The sequence below is a fragment of the Littorina saxatilis genome, linkage group LG9 (genome assembly GCF_037325665.1).
Source record: "Littorina saxatilis isolate snail1 linkage group LG9, US_GU_Lsax_2.0, whole genome shotgun sequence".
In the NCBI taxonomy this organism is placed as follows: domain Eukaryota; kingdom Metazoa; phylum Mollusca; class Gastropoda; order Littorinimorpha; family Littorinidae; genus Littorina; species Littorina saxatilis.
The window spans coordinates 54,056,089-54,082,208 of NC_090253.1; the positions used below are offsets into that span (position 1 = coordinate 54,056,089).

The 26,120-nt window shown below is 40.2% G+C and overlaps 2 protein-coding genes across 3 annotated transcripts in view; one reads left to right on the forward strand and one right to left on the reverse strand.

Annotated features, from left to right (window-relative positions):
* Positions 1-26,120, forward strand: part of LOC138976484 (tripartite motif-containing protein 3-like) — a gene marked incomplete in the record, with an annotated part of 395,324 nt that overhangs the window by 72,898 nt on the left and 296,306 nt on the right.
* The window catches only part of LOC138976488 (transcription intermediary factor 1-beta-like), a 92,441-nt gene that overhangs the window by 27,863 nt on the left and 38,458 nt on the right, over positions 1-26,120 (reverse strand). For both annotated transcript variants that reach the window (XM_070349350.1, XM_070349348.1), the window contains exons 3-4: positions 16,264-16,937; positions 15,405-15,774 (exon numbers count right to left, since the gene is read on the reverse strand). In XM_070349350.1, the coding sequence (XP_070205451.1) occupies positions 15,405-15,774; positions 16,264-16,929 (1,036 nt within the window). In that variant the 5' untranslated portion in view covers positions 16,930-16,937. The remainder of the gene's footprint in view (positions 1-15,404; positions 15,775-16,263; positions 16,938-26,120) is intronic.

Sequence of the window (26,120 nt, forward strand, 5' to 3'; positions counted from 1 at the left end):
CTCTCTCTCTCTCTCTCTCTCTCTCTCTCTCTCTCTCTCTCTCTCTCTCTCTCTCTCTCGGTTGTATGTATATATTAGGCAGCATTGATGTGCAAGATTATTGATAGAGGAAAGCTTGGAACAAACCACTGTGTATTTTGCATACGTTTAAATATCATGTTTTCTATTTTTTTCCTGTGATTTATGTGTACCTCCCATTGAAAGGGGCTGTAGGCCCATATTCAATTAAACTGTGTCAGTCTCTATCTCTCTCTCTCTCTCTCTCTCTCTCTCTCTATCTCTCTCTCTATCTCTCTCTCTCTCTCTCTTTTCCATAATATATTTATAGTATTCTCTCACTCCTTTATTTATTTATATGGGAGATTTATATAGCGCTTGACGTTCTCTAAGCGCTTTACATATTCTCTCTTTCTCTCCCTCTCTCTCTCTCTCTCTCTCTCTCTCTCTCTCTCTATCTCTCCCTCTCTCTCTCTTTCTTTTATATCTCTCTCTCTTTCTTTTATATCTCTCTCGCTCTCTCTCTCTCTCTATTACATAATATATATTTATAGTATTCTCTCCTCACTTTTTCCGTCTCTAGCTCACGTTCCCTCTTCCCCCCCCCCCCCCCCCCTACCTCTACCTCCCTTACCTCATAATAAGCGTGCGCGCGCAACGACAGTAAGAGAGAGAGGCACAGAGAGATAATATCGTATTCTAAATTTATTGATAGAGGAGAGAAATGTATTATAAGATAAGAGAGAGAGGTAGGAAGGGGGGGGGGGGGAGAAAGAGGGACCGTGAGAGATACAGAGAGCGTGAGGGGAGAAGGAATACTATTAGTATCACTATCAATAAATTATGAGAGAGAGAGAGAGAGAGAGAGAGAGAGAGAGAGAGAGAGAGAACAAGAACAAGAACAAGAACAAATCTTTAATTGTCTAAGGCCACAGCCCCTTACAATAGTGGTTAAAATAACAGCAATAGTATCTGCACAGTTATAAATTATAGTCACGCATAAAATTCAACAAATACATTAAGACCCTGATGACATGTCACCGAACCTGATTTCTAAGGGTTCGTCTCTTCTGTAACATGAAGAACACAAATCTGCTGAAGCTGTTCATCAAATTATCCTCATTACTGCCACAGAAATACACAAGTTGTAGTTGCAGCGTCTTAGAGTTCGAGATTGTCAAATACTTTGCTCGAAGGTCTTGATAAAAGGGACATAAAAATACAACATGGTGTTCATCTTCTTTATCAGCTGTACAGAGAGGACAGTTTCTTGTCGTTTGGTTTGGTGCGTACCGAAACTTGTGAGCGTTGATTTCGGATACTCCTGCGCGGAAACGAGTAAGAGCAACTCTGTACTTAATATCTTCGATTAATTCAATGTATTTCTCTTTTTCCAAACATGTTTTGTAACAATTATAAATGTCGAAACGTTCACTGCATTCTAAACAGGAGAGAGAGAGAGAGAGAGAGAGAGAGAGAGAGAGAGAGAGAGAGAGAGGAGAGAGAGAGAGAGAGAGAGAGAGAGAGAGAGAGAGAGAGAGAGAGAGAGAGAGAGAGAGAGAGAGAGAGAGAGAGAGAGAGAGAGAGAGAGAGAGAGAGAGAGAGAGAGAGAGAGAGAGAGAAAAAATTTCGTATTCTAAATTTATTGATAGAGGAAAGAGGGAAACAGAGAGAGGAGGGAAAGGGAGAGAAATCGAGATAGGGGGAAAGAGAGATATATATTTGTACTCTAAATTTATTATAAGATAAGAGAGAGGGAGGGGGGAGAAAGAGGGACCGTGAGAGTTACAGAGAGTGTGAGGGGAGAACAGCGGTAACCTTCCACTACCTAGGGTTTCTTCCCAGCATGACTGTGAGGTCTTGACACGCACCATGCCAAAGACCAACAGAAGACAATTTTAATGATGAACTCGAACTGCCTGAATCTGTGTTGCCTTTCTCATTGCAACTCGGCCGCATGATCACATGCCTGTATTTGTCATGTAAATTCTTACAACCCCGGATACAAAAACAAAACCAGAAAATGACGCCACAGTTTAAACAACAAAAGCATGGCTTTAATTTAAAATAGCAGCATTAACACCTAAATGTTTGTTATAATGCAGTAAAGCTATTACATATCTGATTATTCTTATTCACCTATTTCGTCTCCTCTACCCATGTGCGTGTGTTGTATGTGCCTCTTGTTTTATGGACTGGGCAAAGGAGCTGCGCCTTCGGCTATCAGTGTGACTGACTTTTAGGGTTTAACGTCCTCTTAGACCAACTGGTCTATATTGGGACAGGTATTGGTAATACGTTGAAGTTATGGTGTGATACTTTGATTCGAACAAGCCCGCTGTGGCTGTCTTCTTCGACACACCAGCATTGGGTTTGTCTCGTCAAAGTATCGAAATACGATCATTATAATCGGAGACGAGAGATGATGCATGCGTGTCTTCGTGTTTTCCAAGCCCTGAGTCTTTCGCTGTGAACGTGGGATTTTTTCGTGCGCATGTGTTCACACGGGGGTGTTCGGACACCGAAGAGAGTCTGCACAAAGTTGACTCCGAGAAATAAATCTCTCGCCGAACGTGGGGATCGAACCCATGCTGATAGCGACCAACTGGCTACAAAGCCAGCGCGCTACCAACTGAGCTACCTCCCCGCCGCGCTATCAGTGTCAAGTTACCTGAAGGCAGAGGGGAAGTGTTTAACTAACCGTATCGAGTCAAGCACGCTATGTCGTGCATTCCGAACGCGTGTACTGGAGTGACTGACAGGGGCTAGTCTGGACTTGACTGCGCCTGAACTGATGCGTTGTTTCATCGAACACTGTATAGTGTCTATTGACAGTTAAAAAGAGAAGTACGCAAGTCCGAATTACAATAGAAAGGGCAAGATGAAGAAACACAAAAGCACGAGGCTCAAATAGGTGCTACCAAAATTAAACAGAAACGTCTCTGGCGAACGTTTTAAACAGTATAAGACAGTATAAGCATAATTAGTATGTATACAGAATGCTATACAGTCACGCAGTCCTTCTGTTTTACTGTCCGTACTCAGATAACGGATGTTTTAGAGTCAAATGAGCTGAATCTGTGCGTATGCCTTCAAAGATGGCTTCACACGATTGTAACTAAAACTTATATTCGTAGTCCTACTACAGTATTATCCCGCCAGGCACTCCTTTCAATACTTTTCTTCATATACCACCAATAGTATTATGCTTTTAGATATCGTTGTTAAATGATGTATTTTGATGCTGTTACCGCTGTCTGTCTCTGTCTTTAGATCTCTCCCTCTCTCTCCCTCTCTTTCTCCTCCTGTCTGTCTTTATTTATTTATCTGTTTCCGCGTCGGTCTCTCCGTCTGTCCCTATCTCTGTCTGTCTCTATTTGTCTGGTTTAATGCAAGCAATGATAAGTGTATAGCCTTATCTATACATATATAATTAATATATATCATAGATTATATAATGGTATGATACATGAAGATTGTATAGGGACTTCTGCTACACTTATGGTGTAAAACACATGGGATGAATCATGTTGTGTTGCTTGAAAGTACAGACTCGAACATCAAAGCATTTGGTGTCACTCGGTTCAAAATATTAAAATGTATGGTTCGTGCACGTCCAATTTAATTGTGATTAGGCTACACAGCCATAGTATATAGGTTGTGTATATCTAACATGATGTAATCGGCGTACCGTTTCCGCACAGTCTTCGACTCGACGACTCCATAACCCCACATACACGTGAACATCAATAGATCTCCCAAACTTCTTTGAATATTTTAATCAAAATGTTTGTAGTACATACTCAGAAGACGACCCTTCAACTCTGTTGAAACAATTCAGGGTGTTTCCGCTAAAAATGTGTCTGTAAATCAAGTTCTTAGTTGAAGTTAAACAAAATGATCCTTACATAGCCCGTAAAAGCCCGCGAGGTAAAGGCAGACAAAAACAGTTGTGAGCGCAATCTATAATTGTAACCCGTTATGGCGTAGTTGGTATGTCAATGTTCGCCTGTGGTCTCCAAGGTTGCCGTGGGTTAAATCTCATGTTATTTTTTGTGTGTGAAATGTGACGCAGGGATCCCTTTGAACCCATTCCTCTTGTTTTTTGATTGTTGGTTAATCATCTTTTATACTTCATGTTACAAACTTCTTTAATTTGGCAGGTGTTTTTATTTTTTAATTTTGTATTTATTTTTGGGGTCTTCTTTTACTTCATTCCAGGGGTGGGGTAATAAGCGGGCGGTTTAATGGTCCTTATGGTCCCTTTGTTTATTTTCGGAGGAGTGGGGGTGGGGGGTGGGGGGTGCCGCTGCTGTCTGCAGGTTATCTAACTCACTAGGCATGACTGTTTCGCTAAATGGAGCAGCAGCGTCAGTGGGGAACAGGGCACGAGACTGTAGAGTTATGGACCCTCGTGTACAATCAGTGAGAGCCATAGTGAAACACAATATTACACATTTATGAACAACACATATCAATTACTTCACGCCATTACCTCAGTTATTCCCATAGTAGCAGAAACATTTTTTGAACATTGTCAAATATACGTCAGGGCTAATAGTCTCGGGTGCTGTTTTACTTCACAGTTATTTTTGAAGGTTGTCAGTAATATCAGAATAAATATCACACACTTGAATGTTGTCCAAGAGCTTCAAGGCATAGTCACTGATGTCATTACTTCAGTTATTGTCAAGATTGTGGGTCATGAGAACTTAATTATAATATTAATAGTTTTATGATAATAATAAAATTAAACAGCAACAAAAAAATACGAAAAAAGTTATAAGTGTATAGTACTTGTCTTACATTATGATAGTCCTGATTTTGTGATAAATCGCCAATTTGCAAGTGCTCTACACAAGGCTAGATGTTATTAGAGGTCAAGGAGGTCAAATATCACGAAAAGGCGAAGCAACCAGCATCGGTGGCTGGCAGAGGAACCTCCCTCCGATTGGGCCACCAGAAGTAGAGGTGAAAGGAGAGGCTGGTGCAGCGGGGTGCCCGAGCCTCAGAAGGATAATTGGCGATGCAGCAAGGCCATTGATATCAGCGTGAACTTGTTATCAGCCGATGCCGTTATCGGGTTACAGCCGTAGCCCTTTCGCCGTGGCTTCGCGAGCTAGCACTGTAAGTCAGATGCTGACCACCGGTTCGCGGCGCCACAGGACCATGTTTTCAGCGTTCCTTTTCGTGTTGGGATCAAGTTACCGTGCCCTGGCCAAGAACGCTAGCATTGAAGAATGGAGAGAAAAGTTCTACCTCCCCATCTTCGGTTTATGTAAACGACTAGGGCTCCTTGCATTAGGAAGTATTCGGATTCTAAATGTTTATTATTATTATCACTAGCAATACTCGTGCTCCTCACGGGATGTAACAAATGTTTTATGATTTTCATTAATCACTGATGGTGTGGATATTAAAGTGTCTATGCGAATCCATCCCATGATCAATTGCTATTATTGTTGCAATGGTCGACTTATCTTGTCTGAATCATGACTGATTTATTATTGTATTCATAGCTTCAAAGCGACGGTGATTGGAGTAGATTAGCTCCCCTGATCAGCGAAGCCTTATTTAACTATCAGTCATATGATAACCACACATATGATGGTAAAAACCCTTATAACTTTGGAACCAGCCAACCATTTTTTTTTTAATGAAATTAAACATGAAGACGCAGGCCATTAGTCCCTTCATAAATTCAAAAGAGAAAAAAATCAACTCGATTTTCTGCGAAAAACATTTCGCTGTGATTTTGTAATTTGTAACTGCTATTTTGTAGACCCTTCCTCGGAGTATGTAATAAAAAAGGTTTCATTGAAATATTCCCAGAACTTTGGGAGATATGGATGTTTATGCATTGGAGAATCAAACACTAAAACCCTTATAACTTTGGAACCAGCCAACCATGTTTTATGAAATTGAACATGAAGACGCAGCACATTAGTCCCTTCAACTTAAAAAAAATTAACTCGAATTTCTGAAACATTTCTCGCTGTGACTTGGTATTTTGTACTGCTATTTTGTAGACCCTTCCTCAGAGTATGTAATGAAAAAAGTTTCATTGAAATATTCCCAGAACTTTGGGAGATATGGCTGATTATGTATTTTGACCATCGGGCCCCGTAATGACCTTGACCTTTGACATATCCAATATAAATGTTGCACACAATAGGCTATCGTGTGTCTACATCTACCTACAAAGTTTGGTTGAAAAATACTTAGCGGTTCAGGATTTATCGCAGTTCCTATATTGTGACATACATACATGCATACTTACGGAATGGAACAATCGCAAACGTTCCCGCTGGATGACGAATTAAATTATAAAAAACGTATCAGTAAAATAAAATAACAATGAACAGCACACATTCCCTGAAAAGTAATGTAGCGTAGGGGAAAGGGAGAAAAAAAGTGACACCGCGTGGATTCGAACGTACGTGATTAGAACATGATGAAGCAAGAGTGTCCTAACCAACTGGCCTACAAATAATTTGCAAAAGTTTCAGGGAAAAATACAGCTATGACATTACAAAAACCATAGGCAATGGATGTTCCCGTTTTTGCCATTCCAATAAGTAACAACGATAACAACTTGATAGGTTTGAGAGTAAACTTGATTTGACATGATACTGTGTTGTCTAAAGTGTTTATTGGATTCTTGGGCAGTTTTATCCCGGACGGCTGCATGTCGAGTTTCAGGGGTGCCTAAGGGCTTCCGGCGGTAGGTAAAAATATTTAATGTTCAAATAAACCCACTTAATTAAAAAATAAACACATTAGACTCAGCCAGTCCTGATCGAGGTGGCCTCCACTATGCCCATGCAAAAGGAATAACGTGAAAGTTGCCCAGTACAACAGAAATTAGCAATTTCGTGTGACTGAGGCTATTAATTAATATATGAATTATAATTGGCAACGGTAAGCGATTTCACACAGATTAGCGCGGGACAAATATTGACAGAATTTTTTTTATCATAACTGCAATGTTCTTCTCCCCCCCCCAAAAAAAACCCAACAACAACGCAACACCTCCTCCCTCCCCAACCCCTAAGAAGAACAGGTCCGACAAACCCCTGCGTCACACAGTAAGCTTTTTTTTTTAAATTAACGACGCCAATGGAATTCAATCTCCTGCCTCGGACACTTTCGTTTTGTCACGTTAGGAGAGCAATTTACCAACTTATCTATTTTGCGTCTTGACAGTTCACGTGAGTGATATTTTAGTGACTTTTGTGACATATAGACTGACCGGAACAAACGCAAACGTCCACCCTCTGGGTGACGAACAACACATTTGCATTCAAACGAAGTAGTTTGTTGATCATAGTGCAATTATCCCGTTTGACTTGTGTCTGTTCTCAATATGACTAACATATATATGTACTCATTTCTCCCAAATGGGTAAAGCTATTGAAACTCACTTTGGCTATGAGCTCGAGGTCCATGGGAATAAACGCTCATAATTATGTCCTGCAGATTGATGACCCTGGTGTCACTCAAAATTATCCCGCCAGGAAATGCTATTTCGTATACATGTACTCAATTGTCTAACCGGCACGGTTGGCCTAGTGGTAAGGCGTCCGGTTGGCCTAGTGGTAAGGCGCCTAGTGGTGGGTTCGAACCCCGGCCGGGTCATACCTAAGACTTTAAAATTGGCAATCTAGTGGCTGCTCCGCCTGGCGTCTGGCATTATGGGGTTAGTGCTAGGACTGGTTGGTCCGGTGTCAGAATAATGTGACTGGGTGAGACATGAAGCCTGTGCTGCGACTTGTGTCTTGTGTGTGGCGCACGTTATATGTCAAAGCAGCACCGCCCTGATATGGCCCTTCGTGGTCGGCAGGGCGTTAAGCAAACAAACAAACAAACAAACTCAATTGTCTCCAGTAAGGACACAGTTATTTTCTCCGAATTTAAGGCCCCAGTTTGTGGTGATTGATATTGATTTGCTCTGTAGTTTGATGATCCTAGTGCCAACATTATCCCGTCAGGCATTGTTTAAATGTTTTCGTTTGCACCCACTTTTCTCCAAAACTGATAAAACTGTTGACACCACTATTAGGAAGCATGCTCATCGGAGTCGATGCCGAGAAGCTCTGAACTTTGGTGACCCTAGGTACCATATTATCCGGCAATGAAGGGTTTTAATATACTGCTGACCATACACCCGTTAGGGTCCATATGTTCTATCAGCCCCAGATACTTTACTTGATTTTTGCTTTCGGTCCATCGGACTCTTTTGAGCCATATCAGGACCAATCAGCCCGAGACGAAGACTTTAAATAATAAAACAACAACCACAGCACGAGATGATAAACGGAAAGTATTAGGATCATTATGGTCACTTGTTAATTATTATTTTGTTACCCCTTTATCACATGCCGGCTATTGATACATGCCATATCAGCTACACGGAAGCGTTGTATAGACCGAAACAGTTCAAAATAATGATACTGGATTCAGACTTCAAAATTATTGTTTTCATATTAGGCCTACGAACAATAACTTACATGTTAAGAGAAATAATTCATGTATCGAGAGATATTGCTTTTATTCTAGGCTACATCTCTTATGGAGGCATCTTACACACTCTCTCTCTTTCTTCACCCTCCCATCTCTCTCTCTCCTTCTCTTCCCCTCTATCTCTCTAATATTGACAACACCCCTCATATGATCACTCAACCTCTCCCCATCGCCCTCTGTCTCTCACCTTCTTACACACACTCTCTCTTTTCCCAACTCTCCTCTCTCTCCATCTCTCTCTCTTCAATAATGACACCCCCCATATATCACTCTACTTATCTTCCACTCTCGAATCTCCAAACATTCGGTTAAACGTGATTAACTGGTATCGTACCCCTATGACAGATAATATTCCCTATTCTCTGCATTCTCTGCTTGCTGTAATGCTCTTTTTTTTTTCAAGCCACATTTCACGTCAACCAACTTTCATCAAGACGTTATTTAAAGCGTCATTGTAGAAATGACATTCGGAAATATTAGGGGAATCCCTGTCATAACATTTTTTTCTATTTGTTTCCCATCAGGCATTTTTTGTTTTAATCACAAGTAATATAATACAGACACACAAAGAGAGACACCTATAGTGACAGCCGCTCTATCATGCTAGGACTGGTGTCAGTATACTGTGACTATACGAGGATGTCAATCAATCAATCAATATGAGGCTTATATCGCGCGTATTCCGTGGGTACAGCTCTAAGCGCAGGGATTTATTTATTTTAATTTTATTTTATGCAATTTATATCGCGCACATATTCAAGGCGCAGGGATTTATTTATGCCGTGTGAGATGGAATTTATTTTACACAATACATCACGCATTCACATCGGCCAGCAGATCGCAGCCATTTCGGCGCATATCCTACTTTTCACGGCCTATTATTCCAAGTCACACGGGTATTTTGGTGGAAATTTTTATCTATGCCTATTCAATTTTGCCAGGACAGACCCTTTTGTCAATCGTGGGATCTTTAACGTGCACACCCCAGTGTAGTGTACACGAAGGGACCTCGGTTTTTCGTCTCATCCGAAAGACTAGCACTTGAACCCACCACCTAGGTTAGGAAAGGGGGGAGAAAATTGCTAACGCCCTGACCCAGGGTCGAACTCGCAACCTCTCTCTTCCGCAAGTGCGTTACCACTCGGCCACCCAGTCCGATGTAAGCCTCTGCGATTTCAATCTCAGTGTGGCAGTACATTAATCTGCTGACCATAAACAAGGAATGCGTCCAGCTGTCTCTCTAGCTCTCCAGTAGGTTTCTCAGCGGGATACCTGCTTGACGACGTTCTAATTGATGGCACGCGAACCGTGTAATGTATAGCCACTGCGCGAGTCGAACCGCTCTACGACTAGCTGCTCCTTTCCACGGCCCCCCAACCCCACCGCCAGCCCCACGCATCCCTCTCTCCCCCCTCCCTCTCTCCACCCTCCCTCTCTCTCCCCCTCCTTCTTTCTCTCCCTTCCTCTCTCTTTAACCTTAATTGTCAATCCGTTTTTCATTGCTAATTTCATACGGATAAATAAAAGCTTGATGATTAGCAAGAATCACCTCTGATTTGTTATTTGCACTGTCACTGAAGACTAGACCGTCAGTGAAACTTAATACAGTTCGCCACCTGTTTACCTCTTTTTATATTTTAATCCAGACAGCATTATCCACCACCACCCATTATATAAACATTCTATTTTGTGTAGTCCCGATATCAATGTTGCAAACCTTTTGATGCAGCTTTTAATAATATAAGAGATTTGATTTATACGTATTCCCCGTTTCACTCAATGAATATATATATTCCCTAAAATATCCAGGTAATATACATATTTCCTGGAATTTGGATGCCATTTTTAGACGTATTCCCTGACTTATATTTAGCATTCAAAAGGAGACACTTTGATGGAGTGAAAAATCTCTCTCTCTCTCTCTCTCTCTCTCTCTCTCTCTCTCTCTCTCTCTCTCTCTCTCTCTCTCTCTCTCTCTCTCTCTCTCTCTCTCTCTCTTATGCTTACAAATATAACAACAATTGCATATCAATAAAATTTACAACACAAAATTACACTGTTTGCACCAATGAAGTGAGAAAAAATGACTTTTATATCAGCAAAATCAACAAGCCGTAATAACTCTAGTTGGCGGGATATATTTTGTTTGTTTGTTTGGTTGGTTGTTTGCTTAACGCCCAGCCGACCACGAAGGGCCATATCAGGGCGGTGCTGCTTTGACATTTAACGTGCGCCACACACAAGACAGAAGTCGCAGCACAGGCTTCATGTCTCACCCAGTCACATTATTCTGACACCGGACCAACCAGTCCTAGCACTAACCCCATAATGCCAGACGCCAGGCGGAGCAGCCACTAGATTGCCAATTTTAAAGTCTTAGGTATCCCTGCCGGGGTTCGAACCCACGACCTCCCGCTCACTGGGCGGACGCCTTACCACTAGGCCACCGTGTTGCTGTTTGTCGGGATATAGTGATCCTTACATCGTTCGAAAAAAAACCAATACAGCTACCCTTTCAAACCATGTTTTTTTGCTTATTTGCTATTGTATTTGGTTGTAATATGTTATATAGAATTGTGCATGTGGAGGGATATTATATTTTTTAAATATGGAAAAAGTGAAAGCTAATTTAAAATTTATGGACAGATTAATTGATGAAAATGGCTCTCAATAACGACGCAAAAAGGAATTTTACAGGAGCAAGTGAAATTTTACAATAACGTGTTTGATAAAAATGGGAATTTTGTTGAGGAGGATGCTGAAAGTAAAGTTCTTAATTCAAATATTCCTCAGTTAAATGACGAACGAAAATCATTGATGATTTCTCCAATATATCTCGCTTAAAATTAAATAAAAGTAGAACGGAAGCAATGTGGTTGGGATCGCGTATAAACTGTCAAGAGAAATATTGCGATATTAAATGTTAAAATCATGGGAATTAGTCAGTTTTAAAAAGGACATCCCGGCCTCTGAAATTATGGAAAATTGGTCCAAAAGACTTGAAAAAGTTGAACAAATCATTTGCAGATAGTCAAGAAGAAATTTAAGTATAAGCGGCAAATTATGTATTATTAAGTCCTTCTTAGTTTCACAATTTGTTTACGTTATGCAGGCGCTTCTTGCCCCTGTTAAAGTTCTCGATAAGTTGAATACTATTTTGTTCAGGTTTCTCTGGAAAAGGAAGTATTCAAATACAAAAGCCGAAATGTATTGTGTAATGTGGTGGAAGAAGGTGGTATTAACATGATAAACGTCCACGATATGCAGACTTCTTTTTTACTCACATGGGCTGCAAAACTTCAACAACAAAAACATGAACCGTGGACAACGATTCCATTAAGTCTTTATCAGGTATTGGGAAGAAATTTACTTTGTTTTAAAGCCACAACACCACTAAAACTGTTCCAAGGTATTGAATGCATTCGATCAAACTTTTGGACAGAAGTTCTCTTAAAATGAATCCATAATAAAGCATTGATTTATGAGAGAGAAGATCGCTTTGGCGATCAATGTTTGTGGAACAATATAAAAGTGGTTTATAAAAATAAAAGCTTATATTTTAAAAAAATGGATAGAAGCGCACTTAGATACGGTGAAAGATATTTGGGTTAACGGAGATATGATTCCTTTTAACCAGCTGTGCACAAAGATAGGATACAGTCCCTCTAGATTTTTTTAGTACGGCGCAAAGACTGCTGTGCGAGCGCTTGCACTTCGCAAAAACACAGCCAGCCCGCGAGCAGGCGAACACAATAATGACCTTGACACACGGAACCCTGTGATCATTAACCCCTCCGCGAGAAAGTTTCGCATGCTGATTGTCCAGTCCAAAGCGAGCGAGCCTTGCGCTGTTACATTTTGGTTACATAAATATCAGGTTAAACTAGATCACAATTATTGGCTGTTAGCAAGCAAATGTACAAAAGAAGAAAGATTACGATTGTTACAATGGAAAATATTACATAATATTTATCCCACGAATATATTATTAAAAAAAATGAAAATTAGAGAAACAAAATTATGTACATTTTGTAAACACATTGATTATGTTGAACACTTTTTTGGGCAATGTGAGAAGTTGACGAGCTTTTGGGAAAATGTTGTCCATTATATTCTCAGAACACGATGTCTTGTTTGGTTATCAACCTAGTAATATATGCCAAAATAATAAGGTACTTAATCACATTATTTTGATTGCAAAAATGTGTATTAGTAAATATAAGTATGGTGATAGATACGATTTGAATAGTATATTGGAAAATGAAATGTACATTGGAAGTATGTGAGTAATGTATAAGTCGAGATGAGGTGAAGTGATATATGACGTTTGTGAATATTATGAGGGGGGTGGGAGAGAGCGGATGGACGAGAATAAGGAAAAAAAAAAAGGAGAAAAAAAAGTAACCATGTATGGCTCCTCAATTGCTTTTTGTATAAACAACCATGCAAACCACAAAAAAAGAGAAACAAAAAGAAACAGGTTTTCTCCAATTTAAAAAAAAACAAAAAAAACAAAAACAAGTCGCTTAAGGCGAAATTACTACATTTAGTCAAGCTGTGGAACTCACAGAACGCACTGCATTTTTTTTACAGTGACCGTAGTCCGCCGCTCGCGCAAAACGCAGTGAAACTGACGAGACTGTTTAGCGCGGTGGTGGTTTCGCTGTGCTGCATAGCACGCTTTTCTGTACCTCTCTTCGTTTTATCTTTCTGAGCGTGTTTTTAATCCAAACTCTATATGATTTGGAATCAGGAACCGACAAGGAATAAGATGAAATTGTTTTTTAATCGATTTCGGAAATTTGATTTTGATCATAATTTTTAATTTTTAATTTTGAGAGCTTGTTTTTAATCCGAATATAACATATTTATATGTTTTTGGAATCAGAAAATAATGAAGAATAAGATGAATGTAAATTTCGATCGTTTTATAAAAATAAAATTAATTACAATTTTCAGATTTTTAATGACCAAAGTCATTAATTAATTTTTAAGCCACCAAGCTGAAATACAATACTGAAGTCCGGCCTTTGTCGAAGATTGCTTGGCCAAAATTTCAATCAATTCGATTGAAAAATGAGGATGTGACAGTGCCGTCTCAACTTTTACAAAGAGCCGGATATGACGTCATCAAAGACATTTATCGAAAAAAGAAAAAACACGTCCGGGGATATCATACCCAGGAACTCTCATGTAAAATTTCATAAAGATCGGTCCAGTAGTTTACTCTGAATCGCTCTACACACGCGCACGCACAGACAAAACTTGACTAAATGTAAAAAGAGAGAGAGAGAGAGAGAGAGAGAGAGAGAGAGAGAGAGAGAGAGAGAGAGAGAGAGAGAGAGAGAGAGAGAGAGCGAGAGAGAGAGAGATGATAATGATGATGATGGAACTTTATTTTTCAAGGATAGAGGTTTAAGGTGACGCCTTTTCTTACAACCGGTCCTTACTTCTAATACAAATGTCTAATAAATGATAAACAAGTAAAGCAACATGACAAATAAACAAAGTAAACGAACGAACCAGCAAACAATCGACAAGTAAGCAAACAAGCAAATAAACATAAACAACAAAATGACAAAGTAAGGAACATACAAATCAAAAGCAAAACATGCAACATATTAATTGAGGTTATACATGTAAAGTGATCGACGGTTAAAGTTCCATCCTCACCTATTCACACTTTACTGAGACTATACACAACCATCAGTGTGTATAGGAAACAGGTACTTAACGCCTTCGTCCGTACGGGTTACACACTGTGTATAGCCAAACGGTACCTAATGTGGATTTCGTACGTACAGAAGTCACACAGAGCCGTCTGCGTATGACCGGTACCTAAGGTGCCCCTCGTCCGTATGTGTGTGTGTGTGTGTGTGTGTGTGTGTGTGTGTGAGTGTATGTGTGCGTGTGTGTCTCTGTAAATTTGATCCTCTTAGTTTTTAAACTTTATTTCGGAATCAAGTGCATAACACATGAGTAAGCTGCACCTCGTCCAAAAGCAGAACCTGAACATTCATACCATCAGCTTTATTTTAGTGACAGCTCCGACTGAGTGCTTGGGCTGGTGAGTACTGTATGACAGACAGGAGAAGTAACACGCAGTCTTACCCGAGGGCCCAAGGAAGAATCCCAGCCCGGTCCCGGTTTGACCCGGTCCCCTACTCTCAGTACTTTGGCCAGCGCCGCCTTTCTGGGTTTGTCTGCAGTCCGCGGTGTTGTCGCTGATGTCGCTGTAGATGTTGCTGGTGACGGCTGTGTAGGCTGCTGTAAGGTTGTCGGTGTTGTGGTGGGCTTTGTGATCTGACCTGTAGACACATTTCAGTACATGAAAAACGTTCAATTCATGTGTAAAGTCTGTATCTAGAATTTGTATTTATCAATTATCTAACGTAACGTAATTATGATACTTTACGTGGTAAGTTGTTGTTTTTATTAAAGAGATATTGATTTTACGATGTATTTAAATGTATTATTTCAAGGCATGATCGAGAGACTAAGAACTGACCCCTCCTTGCATCTTTCGTGACGTGTCCCTGAATGACTGTGTCCCTCTACAAGCAGTGTGTGACAGAATAACGCCTCGTCCCAGACACAGACAGACAGCGTAAGATGACACCATCACTCAGATGTTATGCGTACCAACTGTTATGGTCTTTTCACTCAATTCATCGTTATGTACAAGTGATACTTACAGGTAGCCTAATTCTTATCATCACTGAGATAAAATGCGATTAATTTTCAAAAAGCGTAAGCCGAGAACAAAAAAGATAATGACATGGACGCTGAATGAGCCCCCCCCCCCCCCCCCCTTCTGTGTTCTTGAGACAAGAAGCAACAACAAACAACCAACACAGAAAAGCTGTACAGGAAGTATGACGTACCCAGAGAGGCAATGTCGGCCCTCAGTTGATTCAGTTTCTGGAGGTCCAAGGTCAAATCTTTGACCTCCATCTTGCGTGTCGTTCCGGTCTGTGACTCCAGGTCGTCGAGGCGTGACGTCAGACCTTCCATCATCCCCAGCAGAGACCCTCCAGACGCTGACTGCACCACATTTCCTACGCTGGCTGCGTTCAGTGCTAAGGCCGCCCGCCATTTCTCAAGCTCCGCCAGTGACGTCATGACGGCGTCTTCTTCAGCCTGTATCAGCTCGTTGACCTCCTGACGTCGCGTCTTCAAGCACTGCTCAAGGTCATCGAACATGTCATTGGCCTTTTTACGCATGGCCTTGAAAGTGTCCGTGACCTCTTGGATCTAAAACACAGGAACACTGATCACTCTGTGAAGTGGACTTCTAAATGTCGTTTTTAAAAACGAATTTCGTACTGAGAAATCGATAAATCCTAGTACATGTGGTTACGACAATGTGTTTTTTTAACGTCCAAACAAATCATTTAAGCATGCAACAAGATATGCATTCACCATACCATCCATTTCCCCCCGATTTTTATCATCCATCGAGAGCTAAAAAGTCATGCGAATTCAGTCAGATAGGATTTAAGTCTGTTTGTTTTTACGTCAAGATAAATCATTCAAGCATGCATAATGCATTCACCTTACCATCCATTTCCCCCCGATTTGGATCATCCAATGAGACTGATAACGTCATGTAAATTCAGTCAGACACGATTTAAACCTGCTTTCATGGTACACTTTAACAAATGAAGCACAACGATTGAAAGAAACATTGAGAGGAAAAAGTCTGATAACACAACAGCATTAACATGAAGAGTTCACACCAACCTCCGTTGCCAATGCTGTCGCTCTGTCCCTCAGTCTCTGTGCCTGTTGTTCCAGTTCTCTTCTCTTCTCTGTCGCCACGTCTGGGATGGCCTTCACCTCTGCACAGCTGCGGTGATTGGTCGGAAAACACAGCATGCAAATGAGCTCCTGGTGGGTGGAGCAATACAGCTCAGCCGGCCTATCATCGTGCACGTTACAAGTTGCGCGGTTTATCTGAGCCAACTGCTGCGGACTGAGTTTGTTTAAGTCTTCAATGACGTGTTTCCTGGTTGAGGGTATGTTCTTGTGAGTCCTTATACAAGCTTTGCAGATTTTTGCGTCACATTGCAAGCAGAATGACGTGGCAGCTACGCTGTTGTCACAGATCATGCATACATGCTGACCGCTGAGCACTTTGTGACTGTCCACTAGAGCCATGGTGGCCAGGTCAGTGGGCAGGTCATTGACCAGAGTGTCAAGGTCACGCTGACCTCGGCTGGTGGAGGGCAGGATGGGGGCCCTGCAGAGCGGACAGCCTCCATTGACCCCTGCCTTCTGCAGCCACGACACGACGCACTTTTTGCACGCTAGGTGTGTACACGGCAGTATCTTTGGCTCTTTATAGCCGTCATGGCAGACAGGGCATTCTGGCAGCTCACTGCTACTGGTGGCTGAAGCGGCGGCCATGATGACTTCTGTGAACACACACACACACACACACACACACACACATACATACACACACACACACACACACACACACTTACACACACACACACACACACACACACACACACACACACACACACACACACACACACACACACAGAGTATATACAGATCAATGAAATTTGCTAAAACTTAGTAGACAGTGGGTTTTTTATTGTCAAATTTAAAGGTGGTCGTCTACATTTGTGCTTTTTTTTTATAAATAATCTTATGGTTAGATTTCGATACAAAATTATGTCAAATGATGAATGAACCATGGGGAAAAATTTATAGAAAAAATAATATATGTAAACAAAATTATATTTTTGGGTAGCGTGACTCACGCTTCCAATATTTTGTTTTCTGTTTGCTGAGAACATGACTGTGCTTTGCCAAAAAATACTGAACAATCAAATTCAGGTCACTATGCTTATAGCCACGCCCAAACAAGTACAGCAACAGTTTGACACTGGAGCGCTGTCGACGCTTTTTTATAAACGCACGAAATGCACGGGGTTTGAGAGGAGTTTTGCGCTTGGCATTTTCCAAATAAGGATATCCTACTATGAGTACTACGCTGGAATACTACAATGACTTTTCAAACGGCTACACTGGCTTCGTCTTTCCCGATCGAAAGGGGGTGTATCGTTGATACTTGTAGATAACAGACTCTGCATTTCAATGGTCAAATTGCGATTTCGGTATAAAAATGTAGACAAGGACCTTTAAAAACAAAAACAAATATATTTTTTTCAAAGGCCACGGGGGTGGGGGGGGGGGGGGGTCCGTAAACCCCTGACCCCCCCCCCCCCCCCCCCGGATCCGCCCCTGAGTTGTACATGCCATACGAAACAAAAAATGTTTTCCAAATTTCAAGGGAGAGAATTATGTGCATCAATGGAGCGCAAGTAATGAATTTATTCTTTCCCTTGTCACCTCTCTCTCTCTCTCTCTCTCTCTCTCTCTCTCTGTTTAAACAATTTTCAGCTGAGCATGTGACAGCAATCAATCTGTTTCTCAAGGACTTGTCACCAATGAGTAGCTGGTCGAACGAAAAACAGACCGTGTCAGTGTCTGTGGTATTTATATAAAACACACAGATCCACTGCACTAGAGTGTGAGGCAAAACAGAAAGTAGAAACGTGGCACCCTGTAACGGAATAATCAAAATCAAATACACACAGATACTCAGAACTAAGGTATCGGTCTCTCTTTATTCACAGTCAGCCAACAACTAAGAAGCCGCTGTTCTATGTACCAGAAGGGTACTTTTGTCAAGGTATGACCTACTTTCTGTTCCACTTCGCTGTACAGCATTGATAACAGCGACACACAATGGATGACATTAGATCGACACACACACGACACACACACACACACCTGACAGCAGATAGGAACCCTACAGCGAACAACCATTTTCTACAGTATTCACAGCGTAATGTAACAAGCTTCTCGACACATACCTGTTTCTGTGGCTGTCTACAGATCACAAAATTAAAGGCAGGACTCTTTTCTGATGAGAGTTGTCAACACGGAAATGAATTGGTAGTGTTGTGCGAAGTGTGTCAATCAAGAACCGTAAGTGCTGTCTTACTTCGCAAGAGTTACCTCAGCGTACTTTGGTTCTGTTTAAAAATGAAAGTAGCTAGGAGTTGCAGCCAAAACGTAATGCGCCAATTAAAGACTGGTGTTAAAGGTGTGTGAGTGTGTGTGTGTGTGTGTGTGTGTGTGTGTGTGTGTGTGTGTGTGTGAGTGTGTGTGTGTGTGTGTGTGTGTGTGTGTGTGTGTGTGTGTGTGTGTGTGTGTGTGTGTGTACAGTTGCGTGCATTCAAGTGCTAGTATTTCTACGGCTGTTTATAACAGCAATACAGCGATGACAATGACGACAGAAAATAAAACCTTTACACGAAATAATATTCATAATCAATGATAACTTACAACTGCTAATCAAGCTTAGACTTTTTTTCTTCAAAGATGTTTTATTCAGGCAATTTTACAGTTTTTTATGCAATGCATAGAAGTCAGATAATAATAGAGTGGATATGACGAATAAATACATATTCAATACAACATACAATCAATTATAATAAGTGCTGTTCTACGAGGGTAAAATATGAAGCTCGCTTTAGCCTAAATTTTCCATAATTCAATTATGTACAGTGGATATGTTTATCGATCTTGTATGTGTAGGCCAGTTTCTTTAGAAATATGTTCAAAATTGGCTTTACTTTATTTATTCTACATTTGTATAGAAAAAAAATGGCTTGCAATAAAATACAATCAAAATCTTCATCAGTGTTTGTTATACCGTCTTGTCCAAATAATACAAGTGTTGGGTTTAACTTGACTCAAGCCTGCTGCAGTTCAAACATTTTTCTTTCATGTACTGTTTAAGGTTGTTCCAAAAGGTTTGAACAAATTCACACTGCCTTAAATAATGAATACTGGTGTCTCTTTGCACATTACAAAAATTGCACAGGTTACTAGTTGTTACCCCCATATTCTTTAGAATAGAGTTTGTAACCAGAATTCGGTAAATAAATTTTATTTGGAACTATCGTAACTTGACTTCTTTTATTTTGTGTGTGCATCGGAACACTTTTTGCCAATCAATTTCTGTGTCCAATAATATTTCCCAGTTTGTACATGCTTTTGACATTTCAGGCTTACCTATCATTATAATACGATTTGGATCCTTTCATTTTTAATTCAATAAAATGTAAAGCTTTCATCTGTTCTTTTGCATCTGCATTATTAAAGTCAATGCCGTTTTTCTCTCGCTTTTTATAATTTTTGTTGTAAATCCTCAAACTGCAAAACTATTGAATTCTATGGATGGCCAAGTGTATATTTAAGTGCTACAGTACATGCATGTACAGTACATGTAAAACTAAAGCTTAAAAGTAAAGCAACCCTTTTATATCAACGAATATTAATCAAATCCAGGGGCGGATCAGTTCATTTTATGGGGGAGGGGGGGTTTCCAAAAGTATATTGTGAAGATATGGGTGTGAAGACGCGAAGCGCCTAGCTTGCTAGGGGGTCCGGGGGCATGCCCCCCCCCCCCCCCCCCGGAACATTTTGAAAAAAAGGATGCAAAATGGTGCAATCTGGTGCATTCTGAGGATGATCATTACCAGTTTCAGGCAGCAGATTTTTTCACTGATTAATACCCCAAAAATGGAAACTCAACCCCATAAAACACACAATTTTTTTTTTTTTTTGGCTGGGGGGGGGGGGGGGGGTTCCGGAAACCCCAGAAACCCCCCCCCATCCTCGTCCGCCCCTGAAATCTGTTTATTGATTCAGCTATATCATGAGTATGTATGGAAAGCGTGTCTATTCAGCTCACTGTCAGTGGCTGTTGACTCGTGCAACACGTGACGTGAGTACAGCTCACTTTCCCCCAGGGTGTCAACTTGAAGAAACAAACATGTTTTGGTTATTAATGTTTACTAGTGGTACCCGTGCTACGCACTTTGTGTGCTGCGCATGCGATGTCATTTTGTTGGTTATGTGCTTGTGAAAATGTTGTTTGCACCCCTCCCCCCCCCCCCCCCCCCCGCACATTATCCCGCATATAATGAATTATATTCTCTTGGTGAAAAATAAAATGTTAACCCTTACACCGGTGCATTTCTGTAACACATGTTACATAGCCACTGGTGAATTAACAGAGAGAAAAATAACAAAAAACAGTCATATAGGTTTTCGCATCAATGGGAGGTAATCGGAACTGACCAAAAAGACTGCGCGACCGCACGCGACTATACAAACAAACAAAATAAAATACAGCAGGTATGACGTTTGCATGAATCCATGATTACGTCTACATGAACAACAGTGATAAAAGTGCGCATCTCTTCCCAGCCGTGCAGCGCTTTGAAAGTTGGAAGCATTAAAATTTAAACGGGTAAAAAGCCATCGTGAAGATACGAAAAAAAGTATGACGTCTAAAATACTTAATGATTCAAACGCATAGTATAACATATGTAATTGACAACATTGTCAACAGAAAATATATACATGGTTCACACACACAATCGAGTACACACATCCATCCATGCTTATTTAAAGTCATGTACACACACACATACATACATGGCATCAAGCAACACACAATTAAATGACACATATGGAATATGGAAAACGTATAATGGACATGAACATGGCAAGTAATTTACACCGTTACCTACTATAAAATTGATGATATATATATACCACTCACTTGCTATTCGCCTAAAAGCTTGCGGTGTGCTGTGACACATATAAGAAACCAGAAGAAAAAAGGACTTTACTTTGGCGAAAAGAGCATATGCTGCTTATTTTTGTACATAACTGTTATAACTGTATTTTTTCCGAACACTTACATGTAAAAAACATAGAGATATATCTTACCATTTCACTAAGACAGCCAAAATAACGGTCAAATTAAGGGGAGATCATGATGACGTACATGTCTATGGTTGCACCGGGGGAAAATATTTAGTCGCTGGAACCTATAAGGTATAACACATGTTACATAGCCACTGGTGAATTAACAGAGAGAAAAATAACAAAAAACAGTCATATAGGTTTTCGCATCAATGGGAGGTAATCGGAACTGACCAAAAAGACTGCGCGACCGCACGCGACTATACAAACAAACAAAATAAAATACAGCAGGTATGACGTTTGCATGAATCCATGATTACGTCTACATGAACAACAGTGATAAAAGTGCGCATCTCTTCCCAGCCGTGCAGCGCTTTGAAAGTTGGAAGCATTAAAATTTAAACGGGTGATATCGTGAAGATACGAAAAAAAGTATGACGTCTAAAATACTTAATGATTCAAACGCATAGTATAACATATGTAATTGACAACATTGTCAACAGAAAATATATACATGGTTCACACACACAATCGAGTGCACACATCCATCCATGCTTATTTAAAGTCATGTACACACACACACACATACATACATGGCATCAAGCAACACACAATTAAATGACACATATGGAATATGGAAAACGTATAATGGACATGAACATGGCAAGTAATTTACACCGTTACCTACTATAAAATTGATGATATATATATACCACTCACTTGCTATTCGCCTAAAAGCTTGCGGTGTGCTGTGACACATATAAGAAACCAGAAGAAAAAAGGACTTTACTTTGGCGAAAAGAGCATATGCTGCTTATTTTTGTACATAACTGCTATAACTGTATTTTTTCCGAACACTTACATGTAAAAAACATAGAGATATATCTTACCATTTCACTAAGACAGCCAAAATAACGGTCAAATTAAGGGGAGATCATGATGACGTACATGTCTATGGTTGCACCGGGGGAAAATATTTAGTCGCTGGAACCTATAAGGTATAACACATGTTACATAGCCACTGGTGAATTAACAGAGAGAAAAATAACAAAAAACAGTCATATAGGTTTTCGCATCAATGGGAGGTAATCGGAACTGACCAAAAAGACTGCGCGACCGCACGCGACTATACAAACAAACAAAATAAAATACAGCAGGTATGACGTTTGCATGAATCCATGATTACGTCTACATGAACAACAGTGATAAAAGTGCGCATCTCTTCCCAGCCGTGCAGCGCTTTGAAAGTTGGAAGCATTAAAATTTAAACGGGTAAAAAGCCATCGTGAAGATACGAAAAAAAGTATGACGTCTAAAATACTTAATGATTCAAACGCATAGTATAACATATGTAATTGACAACAGAAAATATATACATGGTTCACACACACAATCGAGTGCACACATCCATCCATGCTTATTTATTTAAAGTCATGTACACACACATACATACATGGCATCAAGCAATACACAATTAAATGACACATATGGAATATGGAAAACGTATAACGGACATGAACATGGTAAGTAATTTACACCGTTATCTACTATAAAATTGATGATATATATATACCACTCACTTGCTATTCGCCTAAAAGCTTGCGGTGTGCTGTGACACATATAAGAAACCAGAAGAAAAAAGGACTTTACTTTGGCGAAAAGAGCATATGCTGCTTATTTTTGTACATAGCTGCTATAACTGTATTTTTTCCGAACACTTACATGTAAAAAACATAGAGATATATCTTACCATTTCACTAAGACAGCCAAAATAACGGTCAAATTAAGGGGAGATCATGATGACGTACATGTCTATGGTTGAACCGGGGGAAAATATTTAGTCGCTGGAACCTATAAGGTTATACGGCGACTTATCAGGTGATAATGTTTCGAACTTATCTTTTAAAAATTAAGTAAACAAATCTATGGAATATTTTGGAGTTCCATTAACAGATAAACAGATCTATCTATCTTCTTATTATTTTAGGTTCGTCTGGGGTAGAGAAATAAAACACACAGCTAGGTTCGTCTGAGGTGCGGTCGCGTAGTGTTTAATGTAGTGTTTAGAAGAAGAACCAATCACAGATCTCTTTCGCCGCGATGTCAAAGTTCAGGTCAAAGTTCACTTGTCTGCTCAAATTTGCGAGACAAACCTCTTCAAACTTTGTTCGTGGACAAAATTGGAAGTCGGGACCTAGCGGAATCGATTTCCTGGGTCACGTTGGCATAGCAACCGAAGGAGAAGGCACAAATCCGCGCGGTTTGGTGACAGGTATCGAAAAACCACCGAAAAACCTACCAGTATTATATAGTAGATACTTGCTAATCAAGTCATATGGCACGATGTAGCAAAACATGATGGAATGACGTGGCAGATGGTTGGATCTGCAGTTGCAATGCAGAAAGGTCTGTCTGTGTTGTTGCTGCTGGTATCAGCATAAACAACGATGTCGTTATTCGGGCAGGTTTATCAGTACAGATGTGTTTAAGCCTCAAAAATCCTAAACTAGCTAGCGACGTCACAAGATGGTAAATCCCTCAGTGTATTAGAAGGCTTAACTTGCACCTAAAATTCCACCTTTGAGTTGCCAAAGGCTTTATTAAAGCCAACAAGTATAGATATGGAGTTCCGTGTGACGTCATGCTGCTTGAGGTTGTCGAAGGCGTTATCAAAGTCAACATGTACTGTATAGATGTGGAGTTCTGATTGACGTCACCAATCCCTACTGGGAAGGCAACTCTGCTGAGGACTTAATTGACACTGGTGGACGATGACGTGAAGAATGATCACGCAAGAATCGTTCCGGCCTGTAACTAGAACAACAGCCTCGTCATGGGTGAGTGGGCAGGCTGATATCTATATATCTGAATCAATGTCAATCACCCCTGGTGTATGCCACAGAGGACCCACAGTGGGTGACACCCAGCTCCATACAGACAACTCACCCTCTCTACGGCTATCCAAGTAAAACTAGTGGTACCCGTGCTACGCACTTTGTGTGCTGCGCATGCGATGTCATTTTGTTGGTTATGTGCTTGTGAAAATGTTGTTTGCACCCCTCCCCCCCCCCCCCCCCCCCGCACATTATCCCGCATATAATGAATTATATTCTCTTGGTGAAAAATAAAATGTTAACCCTTACACCGGTGCAATTCTGTAACACATGTTACATAGCCACTGGTGAATTAACAGAGAGAAAAATAACAAAAAACAGTCATATAGGTTTTCGCATCAATGGGAGGTAATCGGAACTGACCAAAAAGACTGCGCGACCGCACGCGACTATACAAACAAACAAAATAAAATACAGCAGGTATGACGTTTGCATGAATCCATGATTACGTCTACATGAACAACAGTGATAAAAGTGCGCATCTCTTCCCAGCCGTGCAGCGCTTTGAAAGTTGGAAGCATTAAAATTTAAACGGGTAAAAAGCCATCGTGAAGATACGAAAAAAAGTATGACGTCTAAAATACTTAATGATTCAAACGCATAGTATAACATATGTAATTGACAACATTGACAACAGAAAATATATACATGGTTCACACACACAATCGAGTGCACACATCCATCCATGCTTATTTAAAGTCATGTACACACACACACACACATACATGGCATCAAGCAACACACAATTAAATGACACATATGGAATATGGAAAACGTATAATGGACATGACCATGGCAAGTAATTTACACCGTTACCTACTATAAAATTGATGATATATATATACCACTCACTTGCTATTCGCCTAAAAGCTTGCGGTGTGCTGTGACACATATAAGAAACCAGAAGAAAAAAGGACTTTACTTTGGCGAAAAGAGCATATGCTGCTTATTTTTGTACATAACTGCTATAACTGTATTTTTTCCGAACACTTACATGTAAAAAACATAGAGATATATCTTACCATTTCACTAAGACAGCCAAAATAACGGTCAAATTAAGGGGAGATCATGATGACGTACATGTCTATGGTTGCACCGGGGGAAAATATTTAGTCGCTGGAACCTATAAGGTATAACACATGTTACATAGCCACTGGTGAATTAACAGAGAGAAAAATAACAAAAAACAGTCATATAGGTTTTCGCATCAATGGGAGGTAATCGGAACTGACCAAAAAGACTGCGCGACCGCACGCGACTATACAAACAAACAAAATAAAATACAGCAGGTATGACGTTTGCATGAATCCATGATTACGTCTACATGAACAACAGTGATAAAAGTGCGCATCTCTTCCCAGCCGTGCAGCGCTTTGAAAGTTGGAAGCATTAAAATTTAAACGGGTAAAAAGCCATCGTGAAGATACGAAAAAAAGTATGACGTCTAAAATACTTAATGATTCAAACGCATAGTATAACATATGTAATTGACAACATTGACAACAGAAAATATATACATGGTTCACACACACAATCGAGTGCACACATCCATCCATGCTTATTTAAAGTCATGTACACACACACACACACATACATACATACATGGCATCAAGCAACACACAATTAAATGACACATATGGAATATGGAAAACGTATAATGGACATGAACATGGCAAGTAATTTACACCGTTACCTACTATAAAATTGATGATATATATATACCACTCACTTGCTATTCGCCTAAAAGCTTGCGGTGTGCTGTGACACATATAAGGAACCAGAAGAAAAAAGGACTTTACTTTGGCGAAAAGAGCATATGCTGCTTATTTTTGTACATAACTGCTATAACTGTATTTTTTCCGAACACTTACATGTAAAAAACATAGAGATATATCTTACCAT